Here is a 22056-nt window from a genome sequence, read left to right on the forward strand (position 1 = left end):
GCAGTATTCCCTGAACTTGCTCACCCTCCAACAGTGCTCTCACAGCCTCTCAGGCAACCTGAGCCTTTTAAGCCCCATCATGACACACTTCTTGCAATATAAGATGTTGAAACTTGATCTGGAACCTCCTTTTTGCATCGTGGGTGGGCTCCATTCCACCTGCCTTTGGTTGCCCCAGGAGCTCTGTGCTCTGTGTCAGCCATCTGAGCTACCTTGGCAGTCAGCAGACAGGTATGTGGGATGAATCACTGTCTCCAGCAGACACTATCTCCCTCTGCCCATCACCTGCAGAGCCCTGGGGCAAGCTTGGGCCAGGTGCTTCAGTGCAGAAGTTCAACCACGATGAAAGGTGCTGGTGGTGTCAGCAACCTTACGAGTATGCAGCCTTGAGGAACTCTTCCTGTCTTGTTTTAAAAGCCTGGCTTCACTCTTGTGATGGAGAGGGAGAACCTCTACTCTGACTCGGCGTGGTACGTGCCGTTCGTCATCACCCTTGGTGGGTTGCTGCTCCTTGGACTGCTGGGCTACCTGGGGCTCCTGCTGCTGACGTGGATCCTCACCCACTGCCCTCCAGCCAGCAAAGCAGACAGCACACAGCTGTGAGTCCTCCCAACCTCAGCAGCACCTGGCAATGACAGAGGGCTCAGGCCTTCCAGCTGTAATGAAACCCAGGCTTTAAATATTTTATAGCAGTATGCCCTTCATTGTAGTAAATGCCATTAGCATCTACAGGGATATTTGGTGTTAATGATATGGAATCAAGTGAAAATGTCCATGGGGTATTTTTCTTGGGGGGGTTTAGTAACATTAGCATTAGCTGAAGGTAGCAGTTAAATTAGCAATTATAGAATCATAGAATTTTTAGGGGTTGGAATGAACCTTAGAAATCATCTAGTCCCAACCCCCCTGCCCTGGGCAGGGACACTTCCCACCAGAGCAGGTTGCTCAAGGCTCATCCAACCTGGCTTAGAGCACTGCCAGGGTTGGGGCATCTACTACCTCCCTGGGCAACCTGTGCCAGGGTCTCACCACCCTCACAGGAAAAGCTTTGTCCTAATATCTAGCCTAAATTTCCCCTCCTTCAATTTGAATCTGTTCCCCTTTGTCTTGTCACTGCAGTTCCTAATGCAGTTCCTTATGACCCCTAAAGGTACACTCAGAGCCTGTGCCAGACTGTGCTGACCAAAAATATAAATGCTTTTCATTCACCTTTGACCCCCACTCCAAGGGATCTCCCATCTAGGTAGTTCCTGGGTGCATCTTCCCCCCATGCAGCTACAGATCCCAAAGGCCTTTGCAAATCTTGGTGTTTATGCCAAATTCTTTTTCTGGCCGAACTTCTGCAGATCTCCTGGAGTTTTACCCAAGCCAGTTGCAAAGCTCTGGCCCATAAAGTTTCATGGTACCTCTAAATGCTTCGTGCTTGGCAAAAGCCACAGAAGCACCCAGGACCAGCTCTGGCTCACTGTGGGAAGCACAGAGATCCCTGCTGGTTGCCTTCTCAGCAGCCCTGAGCCAAGCTGCCTCTAAATTCACTTTTTACTTCACAAAGCAAAGACAAACAGTCCTTTAAGGGGCCTGGGATTAAAAAAGAAAAGGATTTCCATAAGTATTCTCAGGATTTGGACATAAATTTAGAGTTTGTAGTAAATGCAAAGTGGTAATATATGACTGTGTTTATAATTCAAATGGTGTTTGCAAGGCATTTAGCAGCTTGTGCTAAAACAGACAAATGAATCTGAGCTATTGTTATTATTTATTAATCGGGCAAATGATTCATTGGGGGCCAGGCTCTCCCATTAAGACACAATTTCTCTGTTTTCAAAAACATTTACAACCTTTCAAATATTTTAAAAGGCATTATCTGAGCAGATCAGATCAAAACCATTGACCTTCTTCCAAGGACGGAACAAGATGACAATATCTGAAATATGTTTTTCCAGATTATATAACTCCATCATGCTATCACCAATAAGACTTCATTGTTTTTATATCATCCCTCCTTGAAGAGGTGCTAGAGCAATGCTCAGGGCTGTTTTCCTGTTTGAGAGCAGCATTAAATGGTGCAGGCCTTCAGTGAAAGCAAAACCAGAAACCAAACAAATCAGGCAAATCCCAGGGAAACACATCCTTCTTGCCAAATGAAAGAGAACAGAGCATGACATTTTTATGTAGGCAGAAGTATGACATTTGTTAACTATACTCTTAATTATTTTCTATTACAGGAAGAATGCTCCAGGTGTGTATCTTTTTTCTGTATTCTAATGCTTCACAACAAGACTTTGCTTATGATTCAGTGTAAGCCACATAAACTAATTTCTAGACAAATGAATTTGACCCAGTACAAGGGTACTGAGATTAGATAACCCTGGCCAGTTATGGGAGCCCTGGCTAAGTGATTTCACGGCCCTTTTGGTCTTCAAATCTATTAACTATTAGGTGAAGCCCAAATTCAGAGTTGCTTGGTATTCTGGCATGGATGATACAGCATTACTGCATTTTCCACAAGCAATTCATGTGCCATCTGTTAAAAAATAATCCCATCCATATACAGCACCTTCAGGAATCCTCTCCACTCCAATTCCCTGTTCTCTGATCCTTTCATTTGCTCCCTTCACACCATTACTTCATGTACCTGAGGATTTCTTTTAACGTATTGGTGCTTTTAAAGGGGTTTGTGTAACTTAGGAGGGGCATAAGTTGCACATGAAAGAAATATGCTTTTTTAAGCAGTCTTGTTCCTTTCAGTCCCATGAGCTTTCTGCTAGCAAGCATTGCTCATATGGGCCCAGTAGGACCCTGGTTTTGTAACTCACTCTCCTCAATCTGTACCTCCCACCTTGAAAAAACACAGGACTAACAAACCCCACGAAACTAGCTGCTCTCTTGGTTGCCCAATTTGAGACATTTCAGCATTGGCTGGTTTCCAAAATAAATGAATGTTTGGTGCTTTCTGAAAAATTCCTGCCCAATGCTGAGCAGCAAAGGCCAGAGAAGAGGTCTCCCCTCAGTGCTCAGGGTCTGCAGCACACCCTGCCACTGCTGGTGGCCTGGCATACCATTCTCCAAAGAAAGGCCATTGGCAAGGAGTGAGCAAGAAGAAATCATAGCAGCTAGTTGGGTGTCACCCACAAATCTGTGCTGTCAAGGTGCCCATGGCGTTGCTTCTGGTTTTGTTTGCATGTGGGATGAGTTAATAGTGTGGCAAATTCACACCCCCCAATCTGAATTTCACTTGATTGGAACTGCAGCACTTCCCTGTTTTGTCTCCAAGCAGATGTTTGAGTGCACAACCTTAGCAACTACAAACATCCACAGCAAATAAAAACTACATTTCTAGTTCAGATATCCCCAAAGGTGAATTTCTGTATCTGTTCATATTATTTAGAAAGGGAAATTTGCTTGATAAACCATTGGTATTTATTCATTTCTGAAGGAATACAACTTTTCAAGGATAAACTTTTGATTAGTCAGTGGCAAGTGTGGATTGTCTAAAATACTATGAAAATGTTTGCTTTTCAAACAGTATAAGGGATGAGCATCTGAAAAGAAATAAGGCACATTTGAGAGGTCTCAGAAGTTGGGTAGCAAGAATGTCTATTTGCTTGAGGAAATCTTGGCTTTCATGTCTATGGACACTGTCAGAAAAGTCTGACTCTTTACAATGTGTGTTTTCCATTCTGTAGGAAAGAAGAAACCTAAGAAAGAAGTGATTGTGGTAAGTGCTGTCAGGCTCAAAACAGCCCAGTATTGCCAGCCTTTGGCTTCCAGGAGCCAAAATGCCATACTTGGGAGGCCAGACAGGCTGTGCCCACAGCAATGACAAGGAGACTTGCTGCAGCCACACAGGCAGGATGGCAAGTGCCCCTGACCCACCCGAGTGCAACCAGTAAGGCACCCCAGCTGTAAAGAGTTTTGTCTTGATAAGCAGCAGTAAAATGCCATAGTTGTTTCCACTGTTGTAGGTTTTTCTTTGCTCCTAAATCTCTGGGCTCCTTCCTTTTCATAGACATAATGGCATAAAGGCTGTAAGGCTCTCAGGTATATGGTGAGATTCTTGGACTGGCCCTGTGCAGGGCCAGGAGTTGGGCTTTGATGACCCTTGTGGGTCCCTACCAACTCAGGATACTCTATTATTCTGTGCAAGGCACTTCCCTTAGTGAACTCCCTCTCCCCAGGTTCTTCAGTGAGGGAATTCCCAAGCCTCCTCTGGGCAGAGGTGACCCTCTTGTGGTCACACACGTGGAGGCATTTTCCATGTCAGACCTTATTAATTCTTCTTTGAACATCCAGTGGCAACACCCTACACCACAAATGGCTCTTGTTGCCAGTTTAGATTAAACCCAGCCTAAAGGAATGCAGTATACAGGTTATAGAAATCCACCTCCATCCATGTAGGTCACGGTTTCCAAGTCACTACTCCTCCTTCTTATTTAACTAATTCACAGATTCATTTAACATTTTGTGTCTCTTCACAGACAATGACAAAGCTAAACACTGTCTTTGATGGAGAAGCCAGAGACCCAGGTAATAAAAATCAATTAACAGTGGATATGAATATTTGGCAGGAAACAAACTGGATTAGTTGATTTAGATGTGGTTTGACATTGGCTTTTAGCATTTCAGTCTTCCTGTAACCAAGGAGAATGGGAGCTATATCTCATAGATAGTGAAAATCAAGACAGTTCCCCAATAACATTTCTAATGGTAGAATATACTTTTGGCCCTGATAGCTGATGGCCAGATTATTCACTACTCCTCTGCTAAACTTGAGTGGATGGATGTGGTATAGGAAGGTGGGAGGAGGAATTTGGTGCATGCCTCCTGCTCTGGTGCTGTCATGGCTCTATGGTTTCACCCATCCCATGTCTGGGAAATGGCCAGGAGATTAATGTAGCTGCAGAAGTACTGACTATCACCTCTTTTAAACCTCTCCGTGGCTGGATGAGTTATTTGCTTCTGCACAAACCTCCTCCCTTGCAGCAACAGTGCATTGCTGCTGTTTATTTAAAGCTTGAGTATTACTCTTTGGTGAGGAAAGGGAAGACCATTTGTGCCTTCAGTTGTGGTGGCTACTGACTGTCAGCACTGCTAACTCTGAGCACATCTGATTAGCCAGCTCAGAAAAGCTAAAAAGCCCAGGATGACCCAGGAGGTGTGTGCTTATCCCCTTCCCCAAGGCACTGTGCTTTGCAGCAGGGCTCATGAAAGAAAAGGTGAGGGTTTTTTTCCTGAAGGTTGCTCTGATTTACCTCATTCCCCTGAGACACAGCCCCTGCCTGAGCCCTGCACTGTGATGCTTGGCCTGGAGTTAGGGTGCCCAGCCCTGTGTCTAATGGCTGAGGACCCCAGCGTGGAGAGAGGGGGCTGGTAAAATCTGACAGTCAGTCAAAATAGGTCTTTAAAAAATAGACCTGAAAATAGGTCTGAAACAATAGGTCTAGAAGTTATCCAGAAGAAGGCAGGCTTGTTTCAAGGCTTGGATTCATCTGGCCAATCTCCACCCAAGTGCCTTTACCTTGTGTTTCTTATTAGCTGGCTCAGAGCTGTTGGATGCCTTGAGCTAATGGGAAACACTAGGCATGGAGACTTCAGTAGAATTTGGGCAAACAAATGGGACCCTATTGTGCAATTAAACCCATCCTAAAGGCTGCTCAAGGCCAGTTTGATGCAGGTCCAAGCCCACCTGCTATTTATAAAGAGATCTGGAGGGATGGGCTCCAAAGTGCCTGCTTTTTCCCTCTGTAACTGCATTTGTATTACATTAAACATGGGTAGTCTCTAGGCTGCTGCAAGAGCTGCTTCCCCGTGTTCTTGCATGACATCTGGTGGTTCCCTTTCTCAGCAAACCTATCCACACTGGACTGGAGGATATCTGAGCCCATCCAAACTGCACTCCAGAGCCATAGTATTTGTGTCATGCCTGACATTAAGCTGTAACACAGTTTCGTGGTGTCAGCAGGGAGATGTGTGCTCCCTACTCCTCCCCTCTCTTCTCCACGGCTCATCCCAAACCCTAGAGGATGAAGTGTTGCTGGTTTGGAAATGAGATTTAATAATTCCCAGGACATCATCTGTTGAATATGATTAAGAGGATTGGTCAGAAGCTGCTTCCTGATCTGGGGCTGCTTTAACATGCCTGCCTTGCAGGCAGTCAGGAAAAAATAACACATAAAGAGATCCAGTTTCATCTTTAATTGATCAATTTGTGTTAATGCATCAGAAACCATTAATTCTGATACAAACTGTAACATGTAGCAACACTTCTCCACCATTTCTTTCCAGGCCTTACTGGTCTTTTGTTTGTTTCATACTGCTAATTAGAAAAGTGTCACTATAGCTCCTGATTCTCTGTTTGGTAAGAAACAGTAATTTAGGCTGTGAGGTGATCACACTGGGCACATGGCAATTTTTGGCCTTATCTCTAGGTAGTAAATGAATGGAAAGAGAAGATATTTGCCCTTAATGTACAAGTAGAAATTACCCATAAAATCTGAGGAGGGTCAGAAATCTAACAAGGAAAGGTAGCCATGTGTGCTAACCAACCCAAATTTAACAATATTTTATATGTATGAGGGTAGCATGTACTTGTGCAAACAGAAAACACACAGTACTTTGCTCTATTAATGATAAGGTGCACAGCAAACTTGGAGGAAAGCGATTTGTGCAAATGGAAAGGGAACATATGCAGCCAAAACTCATCAGAGATCCCAGATCTCTAAATCCTGTGTCAACCTAGATGAGCTGACATGGTCTGGAAGATGTATGAAGCATATTGTGCTGCCAACCTCTAGTAGGCAACTCTACTTGACGAAACAGGCACAGGCATATGCAATGGCATTGCTCAGTATGGCACAAGACAGAAATTTTGAGATAGTTAGTCCTTACAGCTAAAAAGTGTGGATGTTTGTTACACTTCCCATGTTAATCCATAGTAACTGTGACTTGAATACAGGTATAGAATGATAAGAAGGTGGGTTTTTTGGAATGGGAATGTTTTGAATATTCCTGTTCCCCAAACTTCATCTCCCCTGAGTGGCCACCATGCCATCCAGGTCCCCACTCTGTCCAGCAGAAATGAGGCTTTCCCTCTCAGGGCCACCTCCCCAGCAAAGCTGATTTTCCAAGTGCTTTCATGATTCTTGTTTCAACCCCATGCTGAGAACTGTCATGTCTTAATCTGCTAAAGCAGCAATGTTTTTAATCAGCTTTCTTTTCTCCTTGCAAGTTACTGGCAGAATGTATGAATTCAACACACGGTCAGGGGCTCGGAGGTGGAAGAAGAGCAATGAGCCCCTTCAGCTGACACAGGCTGCACAGGTAACATCCAGTGCCATAAACAAGAGTGGCCAAGGAACAGACAGAGAAGAGGCACCAAGCAAAGTAGAACCTTCAAAGAAGAGGGAAAAGCTGACTGCAGCAACAAAACCAGCTGCCAAGCCCTCAGCAGGGCAATCAGAAACACCAGGCCAGGATGGGCTGAGATTACAAAAGAAGAAAGAGGAGTCTGAGGACAGGGGATTGTCCTCACCAGCCCCCCAAGGCAGGAACTGACCTCCTCCCCCAAATGAACCCTTCATTGCCATTAAGCCAGAGTGCATGAGACATTCAAGCTGCCTCTCAAAAAACTCCTGATCTGAACAGCCAAAGAATCAGATGTGATTTTTCTCTATATATTTCTCAGATGCAAAACATAAGGTGGCCATTGGTGCCTAAACTGGACCCAAAGGCAGGATGAAGCTGGATATACCTTTAGTAGGTGCAGGTAAGAGTGGGAGAGAAGGGGAAGATATGAAAGGAGAAGAAGAGGAAACAGAAGCAGAGTCACAGACAGAAGCATTCACTGCCCAATGTCCCCTACAGACACTGGCAGTTTCCTCCTGGAAGAGCTCTGCACCCCCAACAGACACAGCCACATCCTCTGCCTGCCTTTGGGAAGGGCATACACAGGGATGTGCTTTCTCACCACTGAAAGGAGTCTCCTGTCTTTACTGAGCAGCAGAATGGGTGAAAAGCACAACAGGGTAGAAACATTTGCTGGTAAAAGCTAAAAATATTTTCTTTTCATTCAGTATTTTATTTCAGCCCTTCCTTGCCCTCCCATCTTGCTGTAGAAAAGCCTATGGCTCGAAAGCAGTTCTGGAGTGGAGAAAAACCACAGCTTGTTATGGTATCTCAGGCTGTCATGTCAATGCTTTCAGCTTATTTATCTTCTGTAACACTACTATCACTAGCAGCATTCAATATCTTCACCTTTGGTATTTTCTCTGGCGTATTTAATGTTTTACAGAATCAAGTGGAACACACTCAAAGAATAATGACAGTAAACACATGGGGTGAAATAATCTTTTCTGAGTGTGGGCATGTATAATGTAAGTGCTGTTTTAGAACTTGATATAAACCAAGCAAAGCCTACAAGATTTCAGAAAATTATCTTTATCTGAAGGAAAATAATTAAAAATAATGACTTGATACTCTATGTCTTGGCTTCTTTTCTTTCATGCTCGCGAAAAACTTTTTGGCAGCAAGGGACTGGTATCAGGTGGTGAAAGAAAAATCTCAGTTTAAGCTGAGCAGGGACAGTCAATGAAGATTCTATTCAGTCTGTCACACACACTGGTTTTTGTCATACAACAAAAGACCTGGTTGGAGAGGTCCAGGGTAATTTATGCTCTACAAAACCACTCGTCATGGTGCTGTGACTCTTTGCTCTGCTCCAAAGGAGTGGTTTGGCTGAGGAATGACTTCCCTAACAAACACCAATCATCTTCAGTCAAATGCCATTTCATTGCACAATCAGAAACCTAGAGTGTAATCAACACCACAATGAGAGAGATAGGAAAGTGTGATTTATTCTCCCTGAGCATGCTATCAGTTTACTGTGTCTGTGGCAGTTGTCATAGTGTTGTTTGACTCTCCAGCACCAACAGGGACAGCCACACACTCAGTGCTCCAACACACTATTGTTTGCACTTGTTTGCTGTAAATGTGATACATTTGAGTTCTATGCAGGTGATTTTCCAGTCACAAAGAGAAATTCTGCAGTAACTGGTAGTACTGCTATAACTCTGGTCTTCCTAGCACTCTGATCCCAACCTACCCATAGGCATACCTGGCACCTACAAACGTTACATTTTGTTGACTGAAGAAGTTAAATGCATTGTTTTCATGACAGGAAGACACACAAACCTTTGTATTTACTTTCCTGGGCATTTCTCTAGGGCAGCTGCTCTGCTTCCTCAATTACTCTCATTCTACTTTAGTGACTAAGAGACAATTACCTTATTTTTTTAAGAGGAGGCAGAGACAGGCTGTAGTTTCAGCCAGGAAACCTGGAAAGAGGTGGATGAATATTTGTTTTTCTTTACTACTGTTCCTGCTGCTGAACTGCATGAACTTCCTTCCTTCCTTCTCAGAAAAAAGCTAAAACCCAACAGCAATGTACCACTGTATCACAGCATGTTCTGAACACCCATACATGCAAACACGTTGTCATGGCCAACACTGCTGCTGTAGTCTCCCACAGCTGGCCAACAGCTGGGTGAAAAGCAGCTGCTCTTCTAGTGATGCTCATGTACTCTAACCTCAGAATAACTGGCAGTCCTACAAAGAGGCACCATGGATCTAAGGGATGCCAGATTCTAGTGCTAACACTGCCCAGGATGCCTGCAACCAGTTGTGGTGGGTTTTGCTGGTGTACTCAGCATTCAGGGGGGCAGGATCAGGCAAGATAAAGCATCCTCTGAGTCCCTTGCAACCTGCTGCATGGGCAGACAAGTGTGCTGACCAGGAAGCACAGCTTTGTTTTTCCTTACACTGTTATTTCAAGATGTGCAATGCTGGTCTCCAGCTTCAACTGATCTTCACTGTAAGACCTTATTTTGAACATGTACAGGACTACTTTTCTTGCTATAAAATCAAGGGAAAACAAGGCTTTATATAAGCATTAACTTTCTGCAAAAGTGACACAGTTGCCTATCAGCTGCCCCTACTGCTACTGATGTTCCTCCCTGTGAAGGAATCAAAACTGAATCCAGGTCTCATTGAGCCCAAGTACAGACATTCATTTCTCTGGCCTGTTATTGGTAGGGCAAAAGCAGAGAAGACAGAGCTCACTGACCTAGGTGTACACTTGTTGCTTACTGTACTGAGCAGTATGTGAAAAGATACTTTGAATACATGTAAAAGCAGCATATATTTTTCATATAAGAGAGATGATGATATGCTGTGCAGTGCAGCCTTAAATGCTAGAAACCTCTTCTAATTGTCAAAGCAGCTTTTGGGGATTTTTTTCATTTTGAAGTGTCTTTGAGAACACAGAGTCAGTGTCGAGAACTGCCACTAGATGGACTGGGAGCAAAGATTAAGTGCAGCTCTACACAATAAAAGCATTTGATTATTGTAACAATTAGCTAAGACTGTGAGGCCTTTCCATAATTCGAAGACTTCAGATGTGAAGAACAGCTGCTGTGTGCTCTAGAGGGTCAGACTAGATGATGGGAACAGCTTCTCTAGTCTTCAACAGCTCTTTTATTCTCTGTGCATGTAGATACAAGGTGTGAACTTTGGTGCCATTTATTTTAGTGTGATGACACTGATAAGATGAGACTAGAAGAGGAAGAAAGGCAGAGGAGCTGGGGGCAGCAGTTCTTGACCAACAGCTGCCTATTACATATTATGCATTAATTTGATCCGTGTGAGTTCTGCCACAGCTTTTGATTGCTGTGTCTCCACCTATCACACATCTCTGAAGTGCTTCAAGACCTGTAGATTAATACTGCTCTGAAAGTTTCAAGAGTGATTAGGAAACAGCACAAGTCACTTTTCCTGTCTGGGTCTAACTCCCCCCAGCAGTGTATGTATGACCATGTTACTGGGGGTTTTGTGTTTTAATGTACTTTTAGTGCATAAATTCTCTGCTTTCATGCTGGTGTTATATATATATATAACATTTGAAATAAACATCAGAAGTGTCAGCTTCTGGCAACATAATGTCATTTATATCAAGGAATGTAAAAGTGCTGATACTGTATTTGTGCATGGTCTCTAAGAGACCTACACAGGAGAACAACTTCAGCTGCAGAGGTGGAGAATGTCTGCCCAGGAGGCTGCCACGTCGTGACTGCTCACTAGGAGCAGGAAAAGGTGCTTGGATCCCCTCAGAGAAGGAGGGTCAGACTAGGGAAGCAATTCTCCTCCTGCTGAGCAAAGAAGCTGGCTGCTAGGTTATTTTATTAGACCTGGATTGCAACACCATAATGGAAACAACAGTTCAACAACTGCACGTTGCACATACCCCAGGTGATCAGTTGTCTGACACCCCCAGTCACAACAGGCCCTTTGCAAAGCTCCAGCTGAAAGGCTGAACTCAGGCTTGGCACCCACTGGGCTCCATCCACACATGCCTTGTCTGAGCTAGTTGCTGCAGGCTCCACGTGTTGTCACTGGGCAGAAGGAGACACTTTGAGGGTGACTTATTGAAAAGCAGATGTCTATCTAGAATAGATCAGATGAACTGCTGCCCTAAAAGCAGCTCTTCCTGGATGACTAGATCAGATAGCAATGCCTACACAGCACACTCAAAGGTAAATCAGCTGAGTCTCAGCCCAAGTTGCTCAGGAGAGGACAGATCTGTGCCCCTGCACCAGTGCCTGGGGAAGCTGAGCATGGCAATCACCCAGCTCTGCTGCTGTCTGCTCAGATCCCAAGAGGAGATGGGGCACCACTCATGCTTTGCTAGGGCTCCAAGGTCTACAGGACACTTTCTGGGACCTGACTTGAGGTCATTTTGCACCTGCAAGCATGTTATGAGATGTGCTTCAAAGCAGACCAGTAGAAAAGCATGGGCCTGTCCAGGAGACTGAAGAAGAGTCAAACACAAGCTTCAGCAAGCTCTGTGTTACTGAGTGAAAGACACACTTGAAAACAAAATAGATAAATAGATCTTACCCTGAATGGTATTCAGGGATGCCACTGCTCTGCAGCTCTCTGGTACCAAGCTCCAGCTATCACAGGTCAACAGATTCCTTGGGGCTTGATTTTGAGGCAAGGTCTTAACTTCCAAGGCTTGTACAAAAGCAGTTGGTGAACGACACAGGCAAGGTGTGGCTTGCTCTGGCCATGCAGTTGTGTCTCATTTCCAATTCCTTCCTGTGGATACCAGCTGGGGCTGTGCAGGCAAGAGCAGGAGTGCTAGGAGAAAGACAAGGAGCTACTGGAGAGGGTCCAGCAGAGAGCAACAAGGATGATTAGAGTTCTGGAGCACCTCTCTTATAAGGAAAGACTGTGGGAACTGAGTCTGTTTAGTTTAGACAAGACAAAGTGGACTTCATCAATACAGACAAATATCTCCAAGGCAGGTGTCAAGAGCATGGTGCCAGGCACTTTTCAGTGGTGCACAGCAACAGGACAAGGAGAAATGGCCATAACCTAAAACACAAGAAGTTCCACCTCAACAAGAGGAAGACCTTTACCTCGAGGGTGGCAGAGCACTGGAACAGTCTGCCCAGGGAGGTTGTGGCTTCTCCCTCTCTGGAGACATTCAAACCCCACCTGGACACCCCCCTGTTTAACATTCTTTAGATGATCCTGCCTTGGCAAAGGGCTTGGGCTAGATGATCTCCAGGGGTCCCTTCCAACCCTGTTCTGTGACTGTGTGACAACATGGACTTGGACAACTCACTTGGACCCGCACAGGACTCCCGCACGGGATGGGGCAGGGACTGGGAGATAGAGGGAGGCAGAAAGAAAAGTAAATTGGAGAAAAACGAGGAGAAAGAGCTGTAAGGCACCGTAGCAGTGTGGGCGTATCCAGAGATGATCCCTTTATAGGATTAATCCCTTGCAGAGCACACTAGGTCACCTCAGGAACGATCCAATGCCCTATTTTCTGTTTGCTTGAAGCTCTTCCCTTCGCCACACTGAACTGAGCCCACTCCTTGCTGTTTATCTGAGCCATAGATGCTCCTGCTCTTCATCAACTACTCTTTTATATCCATACAGTCTGTGTGCAACTGACAGGCAGAGAGGGACTCCAGCAGTTCTCTGCACAGCCACAGACACCAAAGCAATAAGGAACCATATTCAATCCATTTTCACACTGAATTTCTAAATGCTCCTCCCTGCAATATCCAGCCTGATCACATCTTCCCACTTCAGGCAAGCAGTATAACCACACTGACACCTACAGAGGAGGCTGGGCTTTTTTTCCTGTTAACTATCAGCACCAGGGCTAGCTGTCTAATGTGCTTACTCTGAAGCATCTTTACAGATGTGAAAGCATGCAGCTTGTGGCAGAAGCATCCGGGAGATCAGACACACCCAAAATTCCAGGGGGAAAAAAAAAGAAAAGCAGTTTAGAATAGTGACAGCATTCAAAGAGATCAACATGGACACCAATTTCTGCCAGTGACCTTCTGTCAGAAGATATTTCCTATTCCTTATACCAAGATACAGCAGTATTTGCTTGCTATCAAAGATTAAAAGGCAAGGACTAAAATCCAGATATGCAGCCTCACCTACTCAGCTGCTACCCAGCTCTGAAAGTGTCTGGAGAAGTTAGACACCTTTGTCTGTCACTTACAACCCCAAAAACCTCCTTAGGTGTCCTAGCACAACTTCTGAGCCTACCCAGAGAGACCAGAGTCCCACCGATGTCCAACAGCAACATATCAAGCTCAGTGAGATATAAAACTCAGCAAGGAATTTTCCCAACTATTTTGTCTGATGCCAGGATGTGTTTTGACATCCTACCAACCCCACTGGCTTTGTAGGGGATGAGAGGGTAGGGGGAAGTAAGCAGAGAATTGATGTAACTCTCCCTGGCTGTCTGCACAGGGTAGATAATCTCCATGGGACAGCTGACAGCTAACTCACTTTAGTGTGCACTTCAGGATCAGTAAAGCTGCAGTAAGCACCTTATACCCCTTTGTCCCCTTTCCCCATCACTGCTGTGCTTGGAACAAGGGAACCAGCTCAGATGATCAGCAAAGAACTAAAGTAACAGACATTTCAGGACAATATTTCGGTGCCGATCTGACAGGTAAGTTCAGGACAAAGGTGGATGCTCCCAGGGATCTCCTCATGCACAGCCAGTGTTGAATCAAACACCATGTTCTTACATGCTCCTGAAGAGATCCTGCCCCATCACTGAGCCAAAAGCTTTTACCCAGAGTTAAAAGAGCATGAACTTACCCATTAACAAATTAAAGCAGCGACCAGCCCCAGGGTGCCTCCAGCCAGAACTTGGCTGCAATCACTCTGCTGGCTCTTCTTCCATGAAAGATTCAATGTCCTTTCAGCTTTGTTAGCAGTAGGTCATGACACGTGGTTGCAACCGAATGGTACCCCAAGGGATTAATCCTAAAGGAACTGGTCTTTTACAGTCCTGCCCATTTTGGGGCACCAGTGCAGATGCATGGCTGGTAAAACTCTGTCACTCCAGCCAGAAGGCCTATTGCACTTGCTGTAAATCCACACAAGTAACTGCCCAGCTCATGGGAGAATAGGTTCATGGTCTCTTGAAGAAGAAAGGAGAGATCTTCCAAGTTTCCAGCAACCCTACTCAATTTCTATCAAGGAAAGGTCGAAAGCTCTGAAGTGCCCACATTGGCCACATGTAAAACCAGACAATCAGTAAAGTTCAAAATTAAATTACTTCCTTGATTAAGAGCTTTCAGGGCCTCAGGACAAGATGGAAATACAGGCCCTTTGGCTTTTTCACTTTAGCAAAGCATTTCTCAAATTCATTTCTTGGTCTAGCTTTATCCTCGAGATGCTCTTCATGGAACTGAGTGCAAAAAGCCTCCTGTGCCTGCCAGTCCTTTCTCATTACTTTTGATGCACAGTCTCTGTGGAAACTAAAGTTAAAAATAATCACTCTCATCTCCTCTGCTGGCACACACTATTTTCTTCTCTAACCATAACTGCCTGATCTACCTGCATTTATGATCTTCTGGGAAGTGACCTTACCAGTACCATGCCTGTTTCTGCACGAGTCCACTCACTCCAGGGGCACTGCTGGTGTTGTGCCTGGGGTCAGTGCTTGCACACTGTCACAAAGATGCCTTGTATGCCACAGTCACTATTGGGAGCCTCTGATAACCCTGAGTTCAGCTCTGTGCTGCTGCAGCTGGAAGGACTGGACTGCATCTCTGGTTTTCTCCTTTGGATGCACTATTAGAATATTGTGTCCTTTTCTCTCCTCTTTTGCTTCTGTTCAGGGATCTTTTGCTTGCTGGCCAGCTCGAAGTGAAATGTCCAGTTGAATTGCAGGTTGTTTCCATGGTGTAAACATGACTTGTTCCAGGAGTGCTAGAAGCACACGACATTGGTAAAGAGCCCAAAGCCAACACTTGTCCTTTTGAAGAGAGGGAAGGCTCTGGTGATGCAGTACTCCATGAAGCCCTTGTTTAACTGTAGCTCAAATTCAATCTGAAGGCACCACAGCCTCCTTTTGCCATGTGGAGACTAGGTACCAGAAAAAGAAAAGGATTTTTTCATTAGCTAGCCAACATCTGTCCTTTATAGTTTGCCCAATCTTTTGTTTCTTTGCTGGACAAGATTTGTGTGACTGCAGGCAGAGACTTCAACAAGCCACTAATGCCACCTGAATGATGCCAACTGGAAATTTGAGCAATATAAGAGAATCAACAAAAATAATCCCAAAGATCTTCCAGGCTACAGACACCTCTCTGTGGAAGAAGGTGTGTGCCATTTCAGCTCATAGGACCAGGCATGATACAGAATAAATATTCTCTAGTTATTGTAGGGTGATTATGAAATGAAACATGAGGATACAATTCCTGTATGAGTGTTGAGGGAGCAGCTAAACTATTTTGTGCTGAGATAGCCAGAGTAAAAGCAGAAAATAATTGCTTTGATCAGAGAACTGTTTTAAAGGAAAACCCTACAAAACTTGAAAAGGAGTACAGTCTAGTGGCTCATATATGTAACAGTGAAATATAATACTTTCAATCCAGAAAAAGGGAAAGAAAAGCCATAGAAGCATAAAGCATTAACATGCACAGTGCAGCCATTCACCCTAGAGCAAAGGAGAGCTCCAAGGGAACCTGATCATATTAAATGTGAAGCTAAAATTAGATGCTTGCAAAAGCAGATTGGGATGCAAAAATTAAAAATAGCTGCTGTATCTGCAGAAAGTGGTGGAGAATTAGATTTGAAGTCACCAGAGGAAGATGATTTAGGGGATGGTATGTGTAAATGAGAAAATAAAAGGAGCTGGGAACAGCATCATGTATAACAACAGGTAGATTACCATCCCAAGGTGGAAGAGCATCATGTGTAACAACAGGTAGATTACCATCCCAAGGTAGGGGATGCAGCACATAAAATTATTGCCTCTTTACAGGACAAGAAATAACCCAGGGGATTCAGGACAGAGCTGCTGAAAAGGGCCACAGAAGGCAAGCACAGCTGTGGCCTAGAGTGGACTACTTCAAACTTTGAATTAAATTGAAATGAAACAGGTACATTGATTAGAGCTTGTGCTAATATCAGTTTTTACTCAGATTGTGAGTAAGTATCAGTAGAACAGCCTCCCCAATGACTGCAAGTCAAACTGCTGAGCAGACAGGTAAGAGGAAAATGCAGCTGGCAGCAATAATATGAAGTCACAAGCCAAGAAAAGACAGAGCATGTTTTATGAATAAATGAGGAATTGCTCAATTGTTGACAAGATGTAACAGCAAGTACAAACCACCTGTGCTGATGGGACACAGGTAGGTGCAACTCTCCTGGCAGCAACAGCAATCTGATTCCTTGAATAGGGGATGGGTTATAAGAACCAGCTGTCCAAACACATACCCACTGTTTGCAACAAGTGCTGCTGCAGCAGAATGAGAGGGAAACTACTTAGATAGCTAGAGGAATACTTTGAAATCTTACTGAGTGTTATGGGTTTGGTCCAGGAGGAAAAAAAGTATCAGCGCCAGCCAAGGAGAATCCACAATGAAACATTAGCTCAGAACATGGGTAGCAGAGGCTAGAATCTGGCAGAGGCAGATTTTCTTAAGGAAAGAATGCAAGAAAAATATGGTCAGGGTTGGCAGAGATTTCTATAGCCCCTAGAGCCCCTGTCCTGGAACAGAGGGCAAAACCTTTGACCCTGTCCATGTGGGCACAAACTTTAAGGGTAGCACAACTCAGCTCAATATTGTAGCCTTCCTGACTCAAGAGGAAGAATGAAATATCCAGGCAAGAAGAGTGCTACTGAGTGCAGGCAAGTGTTTGGAAGTTGCAACTAAAAAGTATAAGGAAAACACAGGTCAGAAATATGTCTTGTTCCCTGCTCTAAATACCAAACATCTGTAGGAGGGCAGTGATACTAAGGGTACACCCTGGATCTGCTTGACTTGCAGAAGGAAAGGGAATTCCACATTTGAGTCAGGCTCTGAAATGCAACTCAACAGTTAGAATCACAGAATAGAATCATCAGGGTTGGAGGAGACCCCAGAGATCATCAAGTCCAACCATTAACCTGTCACTGCTGTAACCCCTAAACCATATTCTCCAGCATCAGATCCAGACACCTAATAAAAAGGCTGCAGCTATCCTCTGTCCTTGAGAAGGAGAGGAACCCACAGACTTACAGCTCTTCACATCAAGAAGGCACCCATCCTTTCTCACCTTCAGTGAGAGCTACACACCTACACCTTCCAGTGCTGCAAGGAATAGGTGTACAACAGAGACAGAGCCCTGAGGAATTCACCACTCTTCACAAAGTACTGTGTGGCTCTAGTACAGTCACAGCTACTCCTAATACTGCTGGCCTGTCAGCTGGTTTTTCAGTGTCCTAGCTCCAGCCTGTGCTTGAGATGGGTTTGCTCTCTGGAGTGAGAGTAGCCATAGCAATACAGATCTCAGAGTGACTCAATTCAGCTCTGTCTACACTGGTTGCTGGATATTTGATACTGTCAGATCTCTCTTGGGCTTGATTTCCTACTGCTTTTCCTGCAGCTTGGTGGCAAAGCTCTCAGCCAACACCAACACCATGCCAACTCCCATGGCAGGGACTCTCCTGGGAGTTAGCACACCCAGTATGTACATTTCTCAGCATTGTCAGGGGCCTGACCATCAGATCACTGGTCATACCATCCTAAGCCACAAAGTTCCTTAAACACCTCCTAATGCTGATGGATGCTATACTTCACCATGGAGATGCCAATAGCTATCCCATACTCAGCTTTGTTTTCCTCCACTGCCACCACACAGCCTTTCTTCCCACCATGGGTTTCTGATCACAGCCCTCTCTAGCAGCACCAAGCTAGGCATCATACATTACTTCACTTGCTAGAGCTGCATAACTGCTGCCACAATAATTCCTGCAGTGTGAGAGGATTTGGCTGCAAGAAAGATTACTGCCAGCTGAGGATTACTTACCTGTAGAGAGCTGGCAGATTTCCAGGCCCTTTGTTCCCTCAGTACAGAGGGATCAAGCACATTGCATCTCCTGACAGCAATAGTGATTCTTGTGCAGTCAAGGTAAAGCTGGTAAATCAGACAGTCTTTCTTATCCCCCACTCTCATGAGTAAATAAGGCACTGAGTGTTTTGGTGCTGCCAGCATGAATGTGATGTCAGTTCAAAGGTAAAGGCTGCTCAGCCCTTTGTGGGTGTCCAGGGTAAATGAGAGGAGCTGCTTGCTTGGGCTGCATGATGCCTTCCCTTTCATCCCAGCTGCAGGACTCCAGCAGCTGTCAAAGCCAGCAGTGTTCTGCATCACTCCCTCCCTTACAAAGGGGAACAAGCCTCATCCTAATGAGCCAGCACTGGCCATATGGTTACTTCTCTTTTTAAAAAAAATCTTGCTGTGGGCTGCACATCACACTTTAATAGTATCATGGCTTTGCATTTAGGTGTGTAGAACATGTAGAAATTCAGGCTGTATACAAAACACAGCCACATATCTGTGAATCTCTATATCACCAGCTATAGTCCTCCCTGCCATGTTCAGTCTCCCTGGCTTTTGAAGGAAAGCACTCTGGGGATGGGACACACTTGTTTCTTCTACAGAAATATAAGGGAAAGTTTCAGCCCTGTGGAAAACAGGAATGTCTTTCTGAGTGCATGTGAAATTTAAGTTTCTGCTGAAACAATCATAGTGTGCTAAGCTTTCCAACTCTATTTCTGTTGTTGGCTAGACCTCAGCCATCAGTGAGGCATATACTGTTCTGATCCATTCCTGTTCTCATGTGTGCAAAGATACACATAGTTTCCATTTTATAACTAGGCCATCCCAATGACTAACAGGTCTGTAGGTAGGCACATAACCAATAGACACAGGAACACAGTTCTGCTAAAAATATTAAAGGTTAATGGAACAGAGTTCTGCTAAAAATATTAAAGGTTAATAAACCCCCAAGCCTTTTAGTCATATCATGTGCAACCTTAAATCCCAAACAGCTGTAGTCTCTAGGAGAGACAGATAGTCCTCTCTACAAAAGATAAAACAACCCAGTGTAAAACTCCCTCCTATAGCATAGATAACTTGTTCAGTTAGCAAGGTCAGCACCAGCTAAAGTTACAAAGCCAATACCTTGACAGCAGTAAGAACCCAAGGCACATTCCTTCAGCAGCACTCATACTTTATTATAAATCTTTGAACTGCAAATTTACTATCAGAAAGTCACTAGCTCTGGCACACTGAACAGTTAGGATTTGTGTTATATACACCCTATTATTATGCCTGTTTTCATCACAAACAGTTTAAACAAATCAAAACACCTGAGCAGCTTATTTTGTCAAAACAGTCTCTGAGCAATTTGCAAGGAGTCAGATATCTTAATAAAGAAGTCAAATGTAGTTCCTAGTGAATAAACTGAACAACTTCAATGAAGACTTAGCCATATTCAGACATTTCTAGTTACAAGTCCTTTCACACACATTGTTTATACACCTTAAGAGGAATGCACAGAAGTGCAGTTAGAACATAACAGCTTTGATTTCTGCAGTGTTTGTAAGAGTTTTGGATCACAATTCTTCCTGCTCTCCCCTAGTGTTTAAATCATCTCTCACACTTAGATACAAATTCTCATCTTAGCTTATAGTTTCACTATGGACTCATTCCACAATCTCCTTGCTCAGAGATTGTCCCAAGCCATTAAATAGTTACTCCTGTGACCAATTTGCTGTTAGGCCTGTCAGGAAAGACATATGAGCAGATTTGACAGGGAGATCTGAACAAAGTATCTGAAAACCCACATGTGATGGCTGCAGCTTTGGCAGAGCTGTAAGTTCTGCAAGGTCTCAGCAACAGGAAGAAACTGAACTGCATTTTCACATGCTCTGGTTGCATTTACTTTTCATTTTGTCAGACAAGTTCTGTTGTTAGAACTACAGATGTTGCAGTAATAACTCAGATAAAGTTGCTTCTTACCCATCCCTCCCTCCCATAAGGTTAATTTAGGAACCAAAAAGAGTCAGCATCCATATAACCTCATCATTTTGCTCTTCAAAGACTATAATAAAAAGCTGCAGAGCTTAGAAAGGCATAATGTATTCAGGGCAATTAACACTTAAATTGTAGCATCCAAGACCTTATATCAAACCACAGTACAAACCCAGAAGTTTGTATGAAGCATTATTGGTTATTATTGAAATAAATCCTAATTGGCTCCATGCTCTTGGCAGTGTGATGTAAAGGTGGAAGCACTTCAAAGTATCAACTTGTTTTCATGCTCCTCTTTCAGCTGCATTTGTTCCTGGACTTTCAGAAATTCTGTGCCATGAGTGGTGCAAGTTGGCTTCCTTGTATATAATCCAAACATTTCCCCCCCATAAAATCATATTAATCAAGCCAAACACCTATAGAATGGAAAAAAAAGACGTTTTTAAAAAAGGTAAGATTCAGTTTGTTGCATTGGGTTGTTTTGCCTTTAAAAAACAACAAACAAACAAACCCCAACCCAAAACACCCCACCACCCCAAAACACCACAAAAAAACCCCCAACTCCCCCCAAAACCCCACAACCCAAGACAAAACCCCAAAAAGACAGAATATGCCTTCAAAGCAAACCAGAAACAACCACTATCTTTGGTACCCCCTTGATTTGGGCAAGGCATTTCCACACCCTGTAGAGTACTACAAGAAGCTCAAAGATCAGAGAGTCAACTCACTCTTAAGGCATTTCCACATCCTGTAGAGTACTACAAGAAGCTATTTTAACATAATTCCTCAAAGATCAGAGAGTCAACTCACTCTACCCTTTGCATGGAATTACACAAATTCTTCTCAGTTCCTCAGCACCTTTGCATATGCACTCCCAGAGGAGATGAGTAATCATTATTGGGCCAAAGAGTGACACCAGAGGTTTGAGAAGCAGGATTGACTAGAAGGATCACACAGTAAGCCTAATTTGAAGGGTTATTTCTATGAACATGAGCTTTATATCACTGTATTACAAGGGACCTTGATTTGATGAGTAAAACCACTCACAGTTGATGAAGCTAAAAGGCAGCAGGACCCATAGCATTTCCTCCTTACTTCTATCAGACAACAAACCACTTAGGTAACTCAGTAACATATTTTAAGGTACTCTTGGCTACAGGGCAAAAAAATGCAGACTCAAATGTGCCTGGAAATGCTGCATCTAACACTCCTACAGACAGATCCTACAAGTTGTTTCTCTTAATTTTTTGAGGAAAGAAGTTTGCTTCTAAAGAAAAACTTTTCTTGGTGTTTTACCACAGTATTAATGGACCTGAATGACTAATAACACCTAAAGCAACACATGCAATCTATAGAACAGGACTCTCAAGTGCCTCTTGGTATCTTCCAAGACATTGGTTGTACCCATAGGGTGGAAGGCATACATACCACAGACACATTCAGAGATCCCATGCTGGTCACAGAAACGAAGTGACAAGTTGTTCCTGGTGCTTTGCAAGACTCAATTCCTGGGACAATGCTGGCCCCTGTGGACACTTTGATGTCAGCAAGTGCCTTTGCCCAAACAAAAGTACTGACCAGCCACAGAAAGGCTGTCAAGGCACTGATAGCAAAGTCCTACACAACAAAAGTACTCATCAGTATGTTAAA

General features: G+C 44.0%; 2 protein-coding genes across 2 annotated transcripts in view; one reads left to right on the top strand and one right to left on the bottom strand.

The window, feature by feature from the left end:
• CDHR3 (cadherin-related family member 3) overlaps positions 1-7554 on the top strand; it is a 30537-nt gene extending 22983 nt beyond the window's left edge. Inside the window, exons 15-19 of the mRNA XM_009081121.1 lie at positions 418-599; positions 1347-1402; positions 3687-3718; positions 4479-4527; positions 7229-7554. Of these exons, the coding sequence (XP_009079369.1) occupies positions 418-599; positions 1347-1402; positions 3687-3718; positions 4479-4527; positions 7229-7554 (645 nt within the window). The remainder of the gene's footprint in view (positions 1-417; positions 600-1346; positions 1403-3686; positions 3719-4478; positions 4528-7228) is intronic.
• Positions 7555-20690: 13136 nt separating this feature from the next.
• SYPL1 (synaptophysin-like 1) overlaps positions 20691-22056 on the bottom strand; it is a 5142-nt gene continuing 3776 nt past the window's right edge. The window contains exons 4-5 of the mRNA XM_009081133.1: positions 21835-22023; positions 20691-20822 (exon numbers count right to left, since the gene is read on the bottom strand). Coding sequence (XP_009079381.1) covers positions 20691-20822; positions 21835-22023 — 321 coding nt within the window. The remainder of the gene's footprint in view (positions 20823-21834; positions 22024-22056) is intronic.

This window comes from Acanthisitta chloris, unplaced genomic scaffold (genome assembly GCF_000695815.1).
Source record: "Acanthisitta chloris isolate BGI_N310 unplaced genomic scaffold, ASM69581v1 scaffold12650, whole genome shotgun sequence".
Taxonomy (NCBI): Eukaryota; Metazoa; Chordata; class Aves; order Passeriformes; family Acanthisittidae; genus Acanthisitta; species Acanthisitta chloris.